This window comes from Labeo rohita, chromosome 16 (assembly GCF_022985175.1).
Source record: "Labeo rohita strain BAU-BD-2019 chromosome 16, IGBB_LRoh.1.0, whole genome shotgun sequence".
Classification (NCBI taxonomy): Eukaryota; Metazoa; Chordata; class Actinopteri; order Cypriniformes; family Cyprinidae; genus Labeo; species Labeo rohita.
Window position 1 is genome coordinate 29,776,067 of NC_066884.1, and position 14,684 is coordinate 29,790,750.

Genomic DNA, 14,684 nt, shown 5'->3' on the forward strand with positions numbered 1-14,684 from the left:
AAAATTTTAATGGTCAGAAATCACATTTCTTTCATAAATTAACATGGTAAACGACTCTGACAGCAAAAATATTGTTTATCCACACTCCAGCCATTCATCCACACTCCAGCCATGCAGGCCACATCAACACACCCACTCTCACAGCCCTCTCACCGCTTTGTTGGAGTCAGTGGACAGGCCGAGCGCTTTCTCCAGGCAGGAACGGTACTTGTCCATGCGGAGGGAAAAGTCACGGTAACGTTTGTCCACTGAGGCGACCCATTTCTGAATCTCGCTTGCATGGGCGTGGCCCTTCTCACAAAAACCATCAGCCAGCTGGATCAACAACTTTACCCGCTCTTTGGTTTGCTAAAGAGAGAGAGTGAGAGAGAGAGCTAGAGAGAGAGCTGCACTGATTCCACAGAGCCAAAGATCTGAGTGTAGACATAATCTGAGAGGTGTATTATGATTTGCTGGCAAGTTGATAAACCAGTGACATGCTTACAATCACAGTCATAGAATAACTTTGGACGAACAAAGTAAAACTAAAGAGACAGTTTACCCAACATTAAAATCTTGTCATCTTTTACTCACCTATATAGTATAATATAATATAATATAATGTAATATAATATAGCCATGTCTTATTGCCTTTGTCAGTATAAAATGTTAATTCATTTAAAAAAAAAGTTTATTTATAAACACTCTACATTTCTGATAATCCTAAGTTTCTATGGTCACAAAGGTTTGTTTATTATTAAACTTGTGGCCACGAGAAAAGGATATAGTTCCCTCAACACAGGATCTTGCGGCCATGACTTCACATTTTGTACCCACAACATAACGATGTCATTATCTAAAAAAAAAGAACTTTTGGCCACAAAATATCATGATGTTCCCACAAGTTAATATGTTGTGACCTCTGCAATACTATGTGAACTGAACATGTCCCTTCCTGGTCACCATATGTTTGACATCACTGACATAAAACGTGGTGTTATGCATCTTGACCTGTATTTGAACTGAACATTACCATCAATTAGACTTGAAACCTCAGGGAAGTTTTTCGGCAAGCTCTAATTTAGCATATTATCTGTTAGCACTGTTATTTTAGTAAACCTGAAATATTATAGTTTTTTATATTAATATTTTATTTTAGTTTGTAGTTTTATACTTTCTGTTTTTATTTTAATATAAGTTAAAATTTAATAATGCTATATGTTTTGTTATTATATCTACTATATATTTTTTATATTTTATATTATCGTCATATATCTACTTAATGAAAATAAGAAAAATTGCCTCTGCAATTAACATAAAATAAGGTTTTGTTTAAAATATATTTAAATTTAGTTAAAGTTTATTATCTTTCAAGTAAGAAAAACTTTATTTATTTATTTATTTTGTTAGTTACCTATGATAACTCCATCTGTTAGCATTACAAAGTTAGCAAAATCCCACACAGGTCATATGGGCCTACTATGGTGCCTTTTTATGCTTGACAGCCTAAAAAAAATTACATAAAATAGCACTCTAGACATTAAGAAATAATTCTTCTTTTCTGTTGCAATAAAGAAAGAAAGTCAGGTTTGAAAACACAAGAGAGAGTAAATGATATCAACAAATGGGCAACAGAATATGGTCAAAATGTTAATATACAAGCGTTATGATTTAGTTTCTAGGCATCTAGGAAAATAGGAAAGCAAACTGTCCCTATATTAAGACATACCTTGGCTGTAATCTGGAATTCCTCATGTTCTTTTAGCAGTTCCTGTGTGTGGTGTATAGTGGAGCCTGTGGAGGTGTGTGTGGATAAGTAAAACTCTCCTGTATCATGGATCCATTCCAAAGCCTGCAGAAAAAATTCAAAACGACAAGTAAAATAAGATGATTAGAGTATAAAATGTGAATATGTGCATGTGCGTTTGTGCAAGAGTTTTTTTAACCTTGTGGGAGTGAGGGAAATAGCCTTAAAAGAATAGCAGTAAAGGGACAAAACGATGTCTTCAAGGTTAGGTTTAGTTTACAGAATTTATAATTAGCTTTTATTAACAATAGATATAACAAGTCTGGACAAAGATATAAAAAAGCCATTGTGTGGGCATGAATGTGTATATGTTATACTCTCATGTGTCCACAAGAGGGAGTGAGATCTCTAAAAGTGCTCTCATGCATTTGGAAACTCTCTCATGTTTTCATATCATTTTAAATGTAACTGATTTCAGAACAGGTTGCATTGTGTGCAGGTTTGTCACTATTATTCACTGACAAGATGTATCCGAGTCTCAAAGAGGACTTTATGGGCCACACTCATTAAAGGTCCTGGGGAACATTGGGACACAAGACTCTGAGTACTGCAGCAGAGCACTGTGTGGTCAAACTAGAGTCCTTTCTCTCTATTACTAAGAGTTTAAATGCAGAATGAAGCGAGAAACTCCATCCAGTACCGCAGACTTCCTGAAACCCTACACTGTAATTATGTAAAAGACACAATTTACACAACTTCAGAAAATGTGCATTAGGAGAACCTTTTCAGTTATTTTTTTAGGCATATGCTTTTTCACCATAATAGGGCAAAAATATAAATGAAGTGCTGGTGAGAGCTACAAATACAGTACACTTTTTTCCAAATATGTAATACATGACAGTTGAACCTCTTTTGGGTTTATATAGCAGTCACACAAACCACTGAATGCTTGACCTGACATGGTTCTGTTATTTGAGACTCCAGAAATACTTGTTGTGGTCTGTGGCGGCTTCCAGTCAATTGTGTGTGACATAAAATCATTTGATCTCAAATAGACGGTAGGGTTTGAAGAATAAAATTCTGTCTGCAAAACTGATGTTTGATGAAAGCGAAGAGATGATATATTCCTACACTCTTTCTTAAACCTTGACATTTGTATGGACTGTATGATACATACTGCACACAAATATGCCAATGCATTGCATTAAAATAAGCATTTATCACCATTTTAGTTTTCAGGGAATGGCATTAATTGAATGATGTGAGGCTGTTAAAAAATGATCTTTCCATTTATAAATGTATGTACAAGATGCTTATACAAATGTGCACCTTACAATTAATAAATCTTATTTTTGATGAGTTGTGTCCAAATTAATAAACCTTTGGTTTTGCAAGGGCTGTAAGGAAATCTTTCTCTTTTCTCTCCAATTTGTTTTTTATTTTCTGTTAAGGATTACCTACCTATTACATTTTACACTATATTTTGGTTTTGACTGTACAAGGAAGAAAGTGCGGTGACATTATCATCATATCAAGTTACGGCTTTGCTTCAATCTTAGGTGCACCTCCTCACAAACAGAGTCTTTCTGTCTGAGTCAAAAAGCAGGTTCCACTAGACTATCTGTACACAGCTCTGCCTTTTTACTGATTCAGACCTGGTTTAAACCAGTACTGACCTGTTTGGCACTACGTTCAAACACCACATACTGCTGACACTGGTCAAGCCTTCTCTTCCTCATGGTCCAGAAGTGCAGAACCCGGTTCTCCCGCTGCAGCAACTCGTTCAGGATGTCTGCAGGACAAAGGAACAAAATCAGAAACACAGAACACATGTGAACCCTGCAGTTATAACAATATAATAATGCTAATCAAATAGCGAATAACGGTTAACTTTAGTACAAAATGTGGCTTAATATTTGGTTTTAATAATCCAGTCATAAAAGTGTTTTTAAAAGAGGATGTAGTCTTACTCTTGACTTGTTGTTCAGGGGCTTTGACATGTGCGAGCATTCCCGGCATATTCACACTGTTTCTGTGTAAATACTTGAGGAAGACATCAGCGTTGCGTCTTGCTAGTGTGCATGCCTTCAGACAAGAATAAGAGAGAGAAAAAAAGAAGAGTCAGTTATGAGTAAATTTGCACCAAATTTTTAATGTCATGATAAAAATGATACTTATGAGCTCAGTACCTTGAGGAAGGCCTCTTTCTGCTCTAGGTGTTTACTGATCATGGGTGTCACATGATCAGACTCTGAGTTTGGTCCCAATTTATCAGTACCTCCACACCAGTCTTCCTCTCGTTTGTATTCCTGTTCTAAACTTTCCAGCACACTACACACCTGCATAAGAAAACACATAAGAAAAAAAAGTCCAAATTATGAGATACTATAATGATAAGATTAAAAAAAAAAAATGATGAGCTACCAAGTCATAATCATTACATTGTAAAAAATATGAGACACTGAGTCATAATCATGAGGCTAGTCAAAACTGACATAAAAAGTAGAAATTATGACAAAAAGTCATAACTGTAAAATAAAAAATTGAAATTACGCAACACTAAGTCATAATAATAATTAATACAAAGTCCAATTTTTGTCACAGTTATGACTTTTTCCATAACTTCTACTTATGTCATGATTTCGAATGTTTATGCCATAGTTATGACTTTGTATGTTATAAATTCAATCTTCCCCTTCAGTCATTCTCTACGACGTTGGGGTCCTACTTGGGGGCCCAATCACCTCTGAGCTTAAGAAGAAAAAGCCAATGAAATTGGCGAGTGGAATTTGCATGCTAAGCCACTCCCCCGTACATACGGGTATATAAGATGGCGGCATGCATCCACTCACTCAGATTTTTGCTTCGGAGCCGATCGCTTTGTGAGCTGCTTCTACAAGAAGAAAGAAAATACCCTCATCGCTGCGGGAATTTCTCGGCTGTGTGGAAAATCCCTTCTTTGCATTCCAGCGGAGAGATCGCCCTGCTGCGCTAACAGTGCTAAAAGTGCTGCGGTCCTCCCCTGGGCAATCCAGCCTAAAAGAGCAATTTCCTACAGCATACACGATCGTTGAGAGTGTCTTTTTCAAGACGCGTTCCGATCGTGTGCTTTTAGGGAGCGATAGTTTCCTTATTTCCTCATGGTGGTCACAATCGCTGTCTCACAGGTCTGGGATGTAAACAAAGGTATGTTGAGATGGCGTTTGTGAATGGGTTGCGCTCACGCTGCGTGGGCATGCCCATCATTACGCTCCGTCATGGCTTACATTAATATGTAAGCCGCCTTTGCGTTCTACCCTTTCCAGTTTCGTGGGTCGCTGGACTCCCGAGGCTGTATTGGCTGGAAGCATGGGAGACCTGACGTTTATAGTCTGGATTGCTCCGCCGGGTCAGTCCCCGTGGAGGTCCGGCTACTCTCAGCATATTACCGTTGAGTTTCTGAACGTTGAAGCCGGTTCGTTCTAGTGCGATCCTTGCGTCTCATTTAGTGCTTATGAGTAAGTTAACATGTCTATCGCCGCATCAGTGGAGGGGCTGTCGTCTTCTGACGTCAGAGATTCTGCTGAGCAGCTCCCCGTGATGGTGGTTGCGTGAATTGCGGTGCATTCGTGCTTGTGAGCGCCGCCACCTGGCGGGTCTGTCCGTGCCTCTCGCTTAGCCTGTAAGCGTCTGCCAGCTCCGGCTGTATAGCGGGGCTCACAGCGCTGCAGGCCATGCCACCTCTGCCCTAAGAGTGTGCACGAGGGAAGTTCTGACTCGAGGTTGATGCAGGAACTGCATTCTGTGACTGTAAAGTCTCGGGGCAGTCCCTCAGTCAGGTGATGTCCATTTTATAGCCTAAAAGTGCTATCTTGGCTGAATCTGGTGGAGACATGTGACACTGACAAAGCTCGCTTTCTTGGTGTCCGTCTCTCAGGCCAGCCTCTTTGGCGACACTGTCCAGGACTTATCCCAGCGGTCTTGGGCAGTTCTCACGCAGCAAAAGAACTTGGAGTGCCCATGGAAGGGCCGCATTTTTCAACTGCCTGTGTGCGATTGCGGTGCATTCGTGCGAAACTGCTCCGCCACCTGGTGGGTCTGGGGGTGTTGAACTGGCCACACCTAGGAGGCACAGTCTGCCTTTGGGTTGCCTTGCCTGGAGTGGGGCTTCCTGAATGCAGACTACCCAGGGATTAGAGGATTGCTCTGGGAATGCCTTTGGGTAAAACAGGGGTGTTCTCTACCGCTTCCGCCTCTGACCTATGGGTCAGTAGGTACCCACCCCTTCAATAAAACAGCATTTTTCCCTTTGTCCTTTGGGTTTCTTTAAACATGTTTAGTTTGTCTGTGAGTGACGCAGGTCTTCCTCACACCCAGGCTCAACACATGGTCTCGCCGTCTAACTAGGGATACAGGATGCGTCGCTTCCTCGCACTCTAGTGGAAAAAGAACGTGGATCCCATAAAGGGTCTGCCTTAGCAGCCTGGCGCTGCCTCGGGATGCTTGCTTTCTGGGTTGAGCCATTCCAAAAAACAAAAAAACCCCCGCATGTTTCTGTTCTTCAGCGCCAGGATTGGGTTACTGCTTCGACCTGAAGGACGCGTGCTGTTATGCACTGATTGCCCTGACGCAGATCCTTTTCCGGCCTGCTTTAGGGGTCAGACGTATCAGTACGGGTCCTCCCTCAGCCACAGGGACTTCGGGTCAACCAGGAGAAGGGTGAGCTCTAAAAAAAAAAAAAAAAAAAAAAAAAAAAAAACTGAGCTCCCTCTTTTCTTGGTATGGAGTAATGGATACCGGTCAAGACATGTCAGCTGGAAGAGTTGGTGCTGAACTGCCTCATTCTACAGTCACAGGACAGCGGTCCCTCTAAACGTTCAGAGGCCTGAGGCACATGGCGTCGCGTTTGTCTGCTCGGCTGTTTCATGTAGCACAGAATATACGACTGGATCCTGAGATGGGCATGGCACTATGGCACACTCTGGGTTGGAAACCCCTCAGTGTTGCCACCTTCTCAGCCACTGGTCAGACCCTGTGTCCTACGGGCAGCTGTGCTCTTAGACCAGGTGTCAAGGCTCAAGGCAGCTGTTTTGGAAACCTCCGACACAAGCTGAAGTGCCATTTGCAAAGGGCAGGCAGCCTTGGGCTCCTGGAAAGGACCTCGACTGCAGCAACACTAGTCGCTTTGAGCTGCTAGCAGTGCTTACCCTCCGCTGGTTCCTACCAATGCTGCGGGACAAGCGCACGCTAGTCCATTGGACACCATAGCCACGGTAGTATACACCTACTGCTGCGGTGGTCTATGCTCCCGTCGCATGTTGCAACTTGCCTGCCATCTCTTCCTCTGGAATCTTGGGGATAATATTGCTGCATGCTGTTCATTTTTTAGAGAGTCAAGTTGCAAAAAAAAAAAAAAAAAAAAAAAGCAACTCTTCCCGAGAATGGCGACTCCCAACACCTGGGTCCCAGCTCATCTCTGAGTCCTCGACTGCTGGCTTGTTCCTGATCAGGTGAACCAGGCACACAGCTGGGGGTCTACGAACAGGAGTAAGGTTCCCTGCACAAACCCTGTGTGTCTTCTGACCCAGCAGGAACCTGGGTCTGCTGCCACCCATTCTCCTAGTGACAGCCCCTTCCAGGAAGTTTCCCCTGAAGAAGAACCTTCTTCTCAGATTGGGCACAATCTGGCACCCGCATCCCGATCTGTGAACCTGTACCTTTGATTTCTGGATGGGAAGCAGCAAGACCTCACTGGCCTTCTCAGGCTGTGGTAGATATTATCACTCAGGCTAGTGTCCCCTCTATGAGGCAGGCATAAGCTCTGAGGTGAGGGCTTTCTGTTGATGCTTGGTCAGAGTTGTGCTTCCCTTCTTGCAGTTGGAGCAAAGGATGTTCCCTCCACTGTAATGTTCATCGCGGCCATCTTGGCATAGCAAAAAAAAAAAAAAAAACAATGCAGTGGATGGTTGTCCCTAGGGAGGCATCACCTGACCGACAGGTTCTTGAAGGGTGCAGGGGGATAAGTCCTTCTAGGATTGCACCTTATCCCTTCTTTGGGTCTCTCCATGGACCTCTTAGGTCTACGGAGTGTTCCCTTTGAGCCACTTGGATCAGTCGAGCTACAAATTCGGTCGCTTAGACCTCACTCCTGATCACGCTCAATTCCATTAAGAGGGTGGAGAACCTGCATGCATTTTTCAATGGAACGTGCCTTAAATTGGGTCCGGCTATTCTCACGTATTCTTGAGATCCCGGTCTGGTTATGTGCCCGGGGTTCCCACCTCTCACCAGGGTTCAGGTGGTGGACCTGCAAGCTCCTCCGGCGGCAGACCCGGCCTTAGTGTTGCTGCGTTCTTTCATGCTATTCACGTTATTGGACTGCACCCGGAGCATTAGTTGCTCCGAGCAGCTCTGTTTGCTTACGGGTCAGCAGAAAAACGGGGAATGCTGTCCTCAAGCAGAAGTTGGCAATTGGGTGGAAATTGTGCCCCCTTGGAGGAGTCCTCTCTATGTAGGGTACTCCTCCCAGGCATGGAGCACAGCACTTCTCTAGCAGACACTGGAGCTGCGGGCCGGACGACACCCATCACTGTGCAAGATTCTCCTTGCGCTGAGCTGTGTCCTCCAGTGTAATGCGGTTAACGCCGGTAATTGGCGGGAGGACAGCTTGGTGTCGGTTTGCTGCGCCATTCCTTTCGGATCCATGCGCTTCTCCCAGTTGTTCCCCTAGTGAACTCTGGGCCCTCCATTGCCCCGCAGTCCGGATTAGAGCGGAGTAGTCTGTCCTCTGACAGGGGGTCTTCTTCGCCCCCTGAAGGTTGTGGCATAATGTTCTAGCATTTCTCCACGGCTATTCACCGTGTTCCCTCTAATATCCTTAAAAAAAAAAAAAGGGTATTTTATTGCACTAGTCTCCACATGGCTTTAAAATTTGTCATTGTGCTCCGCCCCCCAACGGTTGCTTCAGATACCTGGCTCCCCTGTGGGCTCATTATCTGGCTTGCAGGGCGTTGGGAAGGTTACGGGTTGAGCTTCATTTGTCCTGACACGCTTGCCTGTCAGCATTTGTTCCTCAACTACGTAATGCGGTTCATGATTGTGGCGTTTTCCAGAGGGACCCCAAATAAGTCAGTATTGACGTAACGTCGTAGAGAACGACTGAAGGGGAACGTCTCGGTTACAACTGTAACCCTCATTCCCTGAAGGAGGGAACGGAGACGTTACATCCTTCCTGCCACAATCCTGAACTGCGCTGGATGCCGGGATGTCTCTCGGCTCCTCAGCATAAAACCTGAGTGAGTGGATGCATGCCGCCATCTTATATACCCGTATGTACGGGGGAGTGGCTTAGCATGCAAATTCCACTCGCCAATTTCATTGGCTTTTTCTTCTTAAGCTCGGAGGTGATTGGGCCCCCAAGTAGGACCCCAAATACATCAGTATTGACGTAACGTCTCCATTCCCTCCTTCAGGGAACGAGGGTTACAGTTGTAACCGAGACGTTTTATTTCATAATAATAAGGACTTTTTTATCCTGTATGTCATGACTAATTTGTTTACAAAAAAAAAATTCACAGGGTACAGAGAACAATAAAGAACATAAAATGTTTAAACAAAACATGTTTTAGCTCCCTTCATATATGCAAATCATCAGAAAGGATAGAAAAAATGTTTATAACATTGAGAAAACACCAAGTTGGTGAGGCAAAATAAATATGAAATTTCAACATGTCTGCCAATAGTAGAACTTAATGAACAAGAGATCAAAACTGAAAGAATCACTATCAAGACAAGCTCACTGACCTGCTCTGATGTCTTGTAGAAAGCCACTGAGGCATTGACCAGTTTGAGGCGGTCTTCCATCTTCAGCATGAGCTGCTGCCAGTGAGACGCCACCTTCTCTGCGCAGTCACGGATCATGTCCATGTCGTAGTGATTGGCCTGTAAAAGAGCCTCTGCTTTCTGCTGCACCTGCAATGCACTCTGATGGGTTTTCTGGATAGAAGGAGAAGATGAGGAAAATGAAAGAGAAAGTGAAAAATGAGAAGAGAAAGTGAAAATGACCAGAAATTGGTAGGAAATATTTAAAAATATTAATGCAATGGAGAACCAGATTTCCTTGCTCTTTTGGCCTAAAACCTCTCTTTGAAAACTAAGAGTTAATTATTTGACAAGAAAAACTGTAGACATCCTGAGATCATTTACTATTATTAATAACTTTTTATGATTTATATATTAGTGTCTCAAAGAGACAACCGTAAGAAGAAAGATGTAACAACTAATGCTAAATAAATGCCAGTTCAAATATTTTTGTAGCAAAAAATTTGATCACATGTTATTTTGGGGACCAATTCTCACTATTAAAGGAGAAATCAACTTTCAAAAATGATGTACTCACCCCCTTGTCATTCAAGATGTTCATATCTTTCTTTGTTCAGTCGTAAAGAAATTATGTTTTTTGAGGAAAACATTTCAGCATTTTTCTCCATATAATGGACTGGTATGGTGCCCCGATTTTAAACTTTCAAAATGCAGTTTAAATGCGGCTTCAAACGATCCCAAATGTGGTTTTAAACGATCCCAGCCGAGAAAGAAGGGTCTTGTCTAGCGTAACGATGAGTTATTTTAATAAAAATAATACAATTTATATACTTTTTAATGTTAAACGCTCGTCTTGTCTTACTCTGCCTGAACTATTTTTGTTCCAGTTCATGACAGTTAGGGTATGTCGAATAACTCCCATCTCATGTTCTCCCTCAACTTCAAAATCGTCCTATATCGCTGATTTACTTTTTTTGTTAAGGGTGTTTGATCTTCTTTGCATGTTCACTTTGCAATGATTGTGTCAGTACTTCTGCAGCGATGTAGGATGATTTTGAAATGATTTTTGAAGTTGAGGGAGAAAATACGAGTGGAGTTTTTCAACATACCCTAACTGTCTTGACTCAGAATACACAGAGTTCAGGGAGAGAAAGGCAAGATGAGCGTTTGAGATTAAAAAGTATTTAAATTGTATTTTTTTTAATGAAAATAGCCGATCATTTCACTAGGTAAGACCCTTCTTCCTCGGCTGGGATCGTTTACAACCACATTTGGGATTGTTTGAAGCCGCATTTAAACTGCCATTTGGAAGTTCAAAATTGGGGCACCATATCAGTCCATTATATGGAGAAAAATGCAGAAATGTTTCCCTCAAAAAACATAATTTCTTTAAGACCGAAGAAAGACATGAACATCTTGGATGACAAGGGGGTGACATTATATGTGAATCTTTGTTTTGGAAGTGGACTTTTCCTTTAACTAACTAATAACTACGACTTTTGGTATGGGGTAGGAATAAGGTTTGTAAAATATGTTCATGCAGAATGAGACATTAATATGTGCTTTATAAATACTTATTAACAGCCAATATGCCAGTAAATTGCATGCTAATAAGCAACAAGTTAATAGTGAGAATTGGTCAATAAAATAAAGTATTACCAAAATGCAGACTAGCATAAGGAACATACAAACAGAACAATACAAACAAAACAAAAATGGTATGTCTATTAAACATCCACATTTATATGCTAATGAATGTGTGTTGTTTGTGAAAGATTGTTTGGTACCTCAATAGCATGCTGAAATTGCTCATGTTCCCGCTGTAACTGTTCTGCCTCCTGTAGAGAGCTGGCTGTGATGAGACCTGCATTAAGCATTGATTCCCCATTACGGATCCAACCCAGCACCTGAAACACACATACACAGTGCATTTGCAAAGGGGCAAGTCAAAGAATAAATAATTTTCTATCCTCTATGTAAACATATTCTAATTTTTAGAAAGAAAAGCTCCATAGTAGGGGTTTCGCTGTATACGGGTATTGATGATAATCATGATTTAAATAATTAAATACCTTTATTGTGTTAATTAGAGGGGTTGCAATATACCAGGATTGGCAATAAATGTGATATTTAACAAAAAAGAATAACCCCTATCCGGCTGACATCCCAATGTAGGTCATCGGATATGACAGACGAGACACTCTAACCACACTTCAAAAAACTAGCTAGCCAGCATGGAGTTATTTGGATTCTGCAAAAATGGCTTGTTAATCACCCCACTCTGCAGGACTTGCCAATCAACAGTGAGCGCATAAGGAGGCAATACCACCAACCTGTTCACCCACCTCCATTTCTATTATCTTGCAGATACTGCCATTGTACAGCAAGTAAGTTGTAATTATTTTGCTGAAATGGGAAATGTTAATTTAACCTGTTGCATGTTGCCTTTTTATGTTCTATTATATTCGCATCCCTCTGGGCTTAGTTTAAAAGTGTGTTTACTTGGATAAAACGTATGGATTATTGTATGTTATTTAAAATAAAACGTTTCTTTCTGTTTTTACCCAAAATGTTTTATTTACACTCAACGCTATACCCTTTATCACTGCATACAATACTAAACAATAATACAAATTCTGCCTCATTCTGTAATAAGACGCCACATCACGTCACATCACATCACAGAAGGAAGTTATTTCAAACTGCTTGCTATTCTGTGTAATTGCTCCTTTTGTATGCAATGGTGTGATTTTTTAATAAATAAATAAATAAATAAACAAAGATAAATTTGACTGACAATATTGTTTATGTTTAATATTTTTTAAGATGTCTATAACTTTTGTGATATCCATTATCGCGATATACCATTATCAACAATGCCTTTGTATGTACATTCAGTTTACACAGTGGCTTGATTTAGGTCATTAATACACATTTTAGTTGCAGAATGGTTAGCCAATCAAAATTGTGGCCGATTACATACAGGAAAGGTACAAGAACAAGAACAGCTTGTTTAATTTTAAATGTCAGAGAGGTTTAATTTAAAACTAACTTCTTAGTTTTTTACAATAAACCATGACTAACATAAACTGACTGAAAAGGAAAAATGGTATAAAGTGTACAATGCTGCCTTTTACGCCAAATTGAAAACTTACAACATGTACATGTACATGTAAACTTGTAGTGTGGTCTAAACTGTTGTGCTGACAGATGTCTTCTTTGACTCCATCTTCAGGTCTAAATTCCATGCTGTCTCCTGACACACTGACTCACACTTAACACACCTGCTTTAGTGCTGATACACTGCCAGTGACAGATAACACAACTATGCTTCTTGCATAAACGTAAATAAACACAAAGAAAACTATCACACAGACACACACATTTTCACTGTAAAGCCAAATACATGATTACATGCCTACTAACCACCGCACACCCACTCAAATACACTGTGGCCGTGTCAGGCCTTAAACCACACAGGCGTCCCAGCTCCTCGACATCTCTAATCATTTCTTTCCTCTAGAGCAGTCCAGACTAAAATAAATATATAAATAATAAAATAAATAAATGAAAGGATGAAATGAGATTACCAGCTGCTCCTCCTGGCCTAGTTTTTCCTTCTGATTTTAAGCGTGTCCAGCGCTATAAAACTGCTCTGATTCCGTTCAGCCCCTGTATGTAGTCAAAGCTACGATTCAAAACTATTACCCTGCACTTCACTCAATATTAAGATGGCTACATTAACAAATTGTTAAAAATTATATAACGCTTAACAGGTCAGTAGTTAATAGTAATTAAGTATTTCAAATGCATACGTACATATAAAAATCAAGCTTCTAGCTATTTGAATATTAACAAATTATATTTTGATCATAATGTAATGTCATAATGACTGGTAATGTGAGTTGCAATTAAGTGTTATTAAATTAAAAATTTTACTTAGGTGTCTGCCTTAGAGATAATTACTGTGTTTATATTAAAATCCTCATATTTAAAGTTTTGTCATTTATTACATTTATTTACCCTAGGGTTGTGAAGTAGGACCTCGTTGCTATCTCACACATTTATATGATTTTTAAACAAACCAACCACTTTTATGATTCCTCTCCTCACAAACTGTGGGTTGTCCCATCAATGTTCAATAAAAAGATATTTTTTTTCCGATATCATACACTATGGGAGTACTAAAAAAAAAATCATGTTTTCCTTATGGTGTGTCTTTAGCCCCACGGAACCATGTATCTTTGCTTGTGAAAGAAATAATACTGATGGCACTGCCTAAAATATTATGTGCTTAATTAATCATCATTCTCTACTTAATTATCATTGTTTACTGGAGGAAGACAACCTATCATAGTTACATCACAAAAAGCTACATTGTGTGACAACGTAATAAACCCGAGCTATGCAACAAGGCGTCAGAGATATTAGTGTACAAGGTAATGTCTGATTTTTAACCTCAGTTCATCCCACATTCATTACACATGAGTCACTGCTTAGGTACAGACGGAGGAAATTCCCACCTCTAAAATAAAATCTCTGTTGTAGAATTAATCATGACGCTTATTAAATATGGAGGTGTGTTAGAAAGAACACATCACACAGTGGTTGTTTTGTTCTTCGCTGACAAAGCTGTATCATGATCTGAAATTTAACTCCATGCCTAGATGAGCATGTATGTATGTGCCTGATTGAGTTCTTGAGTTGCTGGATGGTTAGACAGAGAGACAGACAGACCGACAGACAGACAGACAGATGTTACCTGTTTGACCTCGGCCTGTAAGTGTCTGAGCTGCACGCACTGCTCCAGGTGTCTCCTGTGCTGCTCTGCAGCTGCGTCCAGCTCCTGCTGTTTCTCATGCAGGAAATCCAACAGGTCCTGCACCCGTGTTGCCATGTCAACATCACGGTCGCACAACAACTCCACACCTTGACACACAAAAACACATTAAAACAGAAAAATGCAGAACTGTAACACAATCTTCCCTGACACAAATAAATCAAGCTTTTGTCAAAATGGATTTAGTCCTTGTCCTTTATTGACAGCTCTAAAAGCCCGGCAAAAACATAATTAGGTCATATTTTATAAAACATTTTTTTATTATTGTTATTTATTTATTTATTTTGTTGGTTTTAAAAGCTTCTATTGTCCTCATCC

General features: G+C 40.7%; 1 protein-coding gene across 6 annotated transcripts in view; it reads right to left on the reverse strand.

Moving 5' to 3' along the window:
- triob (trio Rho guanine nucleotide exchange factor b) overlaps positions 1 to 14,684 on the reverse strand; it is a 144,750-nt gene that overhangs the window by 43,851 nt on the left and 86,215 nt on the right. For all 6 annotated transcript variants that reach the window (XM_051132388.1, XM_051132386.1, XM_051132390.1 and 3 more), the window contains 8 exons: positions 14,289 to 14,455; positions 11,314 to 11,433; positions 9,509 to 9,700; positions 3,916 to 4,065; positions 3,697 to 3,811; positions 3,403 to 3,518; positions 1,709 to 1,831; positions 154 to 348 (listed from right to left, as the gene is read on the reverse strand). In XM_051132388.1, coding sequence (XP_050988345.1) covers positions 154 to 348; positions 1,709 to 1,831; positions 3,403 to 3,518; positions 3,697 to 3,811; positions 3,916 to 4,065; positions 9,509 to 9,700; positions 11,314 to 11,433; positions 14,289 to 14,455 — 1,178 coding nt within the window. The remainder of the gene's footprint in view (positions 1 to 153; positions 349 to 1,708; positions 1,832 to 3,402; positions 3,519 to 3,696; positions 3,812 to 3,915; positions 4,066 to 9,508; positions 9,701 to 11,313; positions 11,434 to 14,288; positions 14,456 to 14,684) is intronic.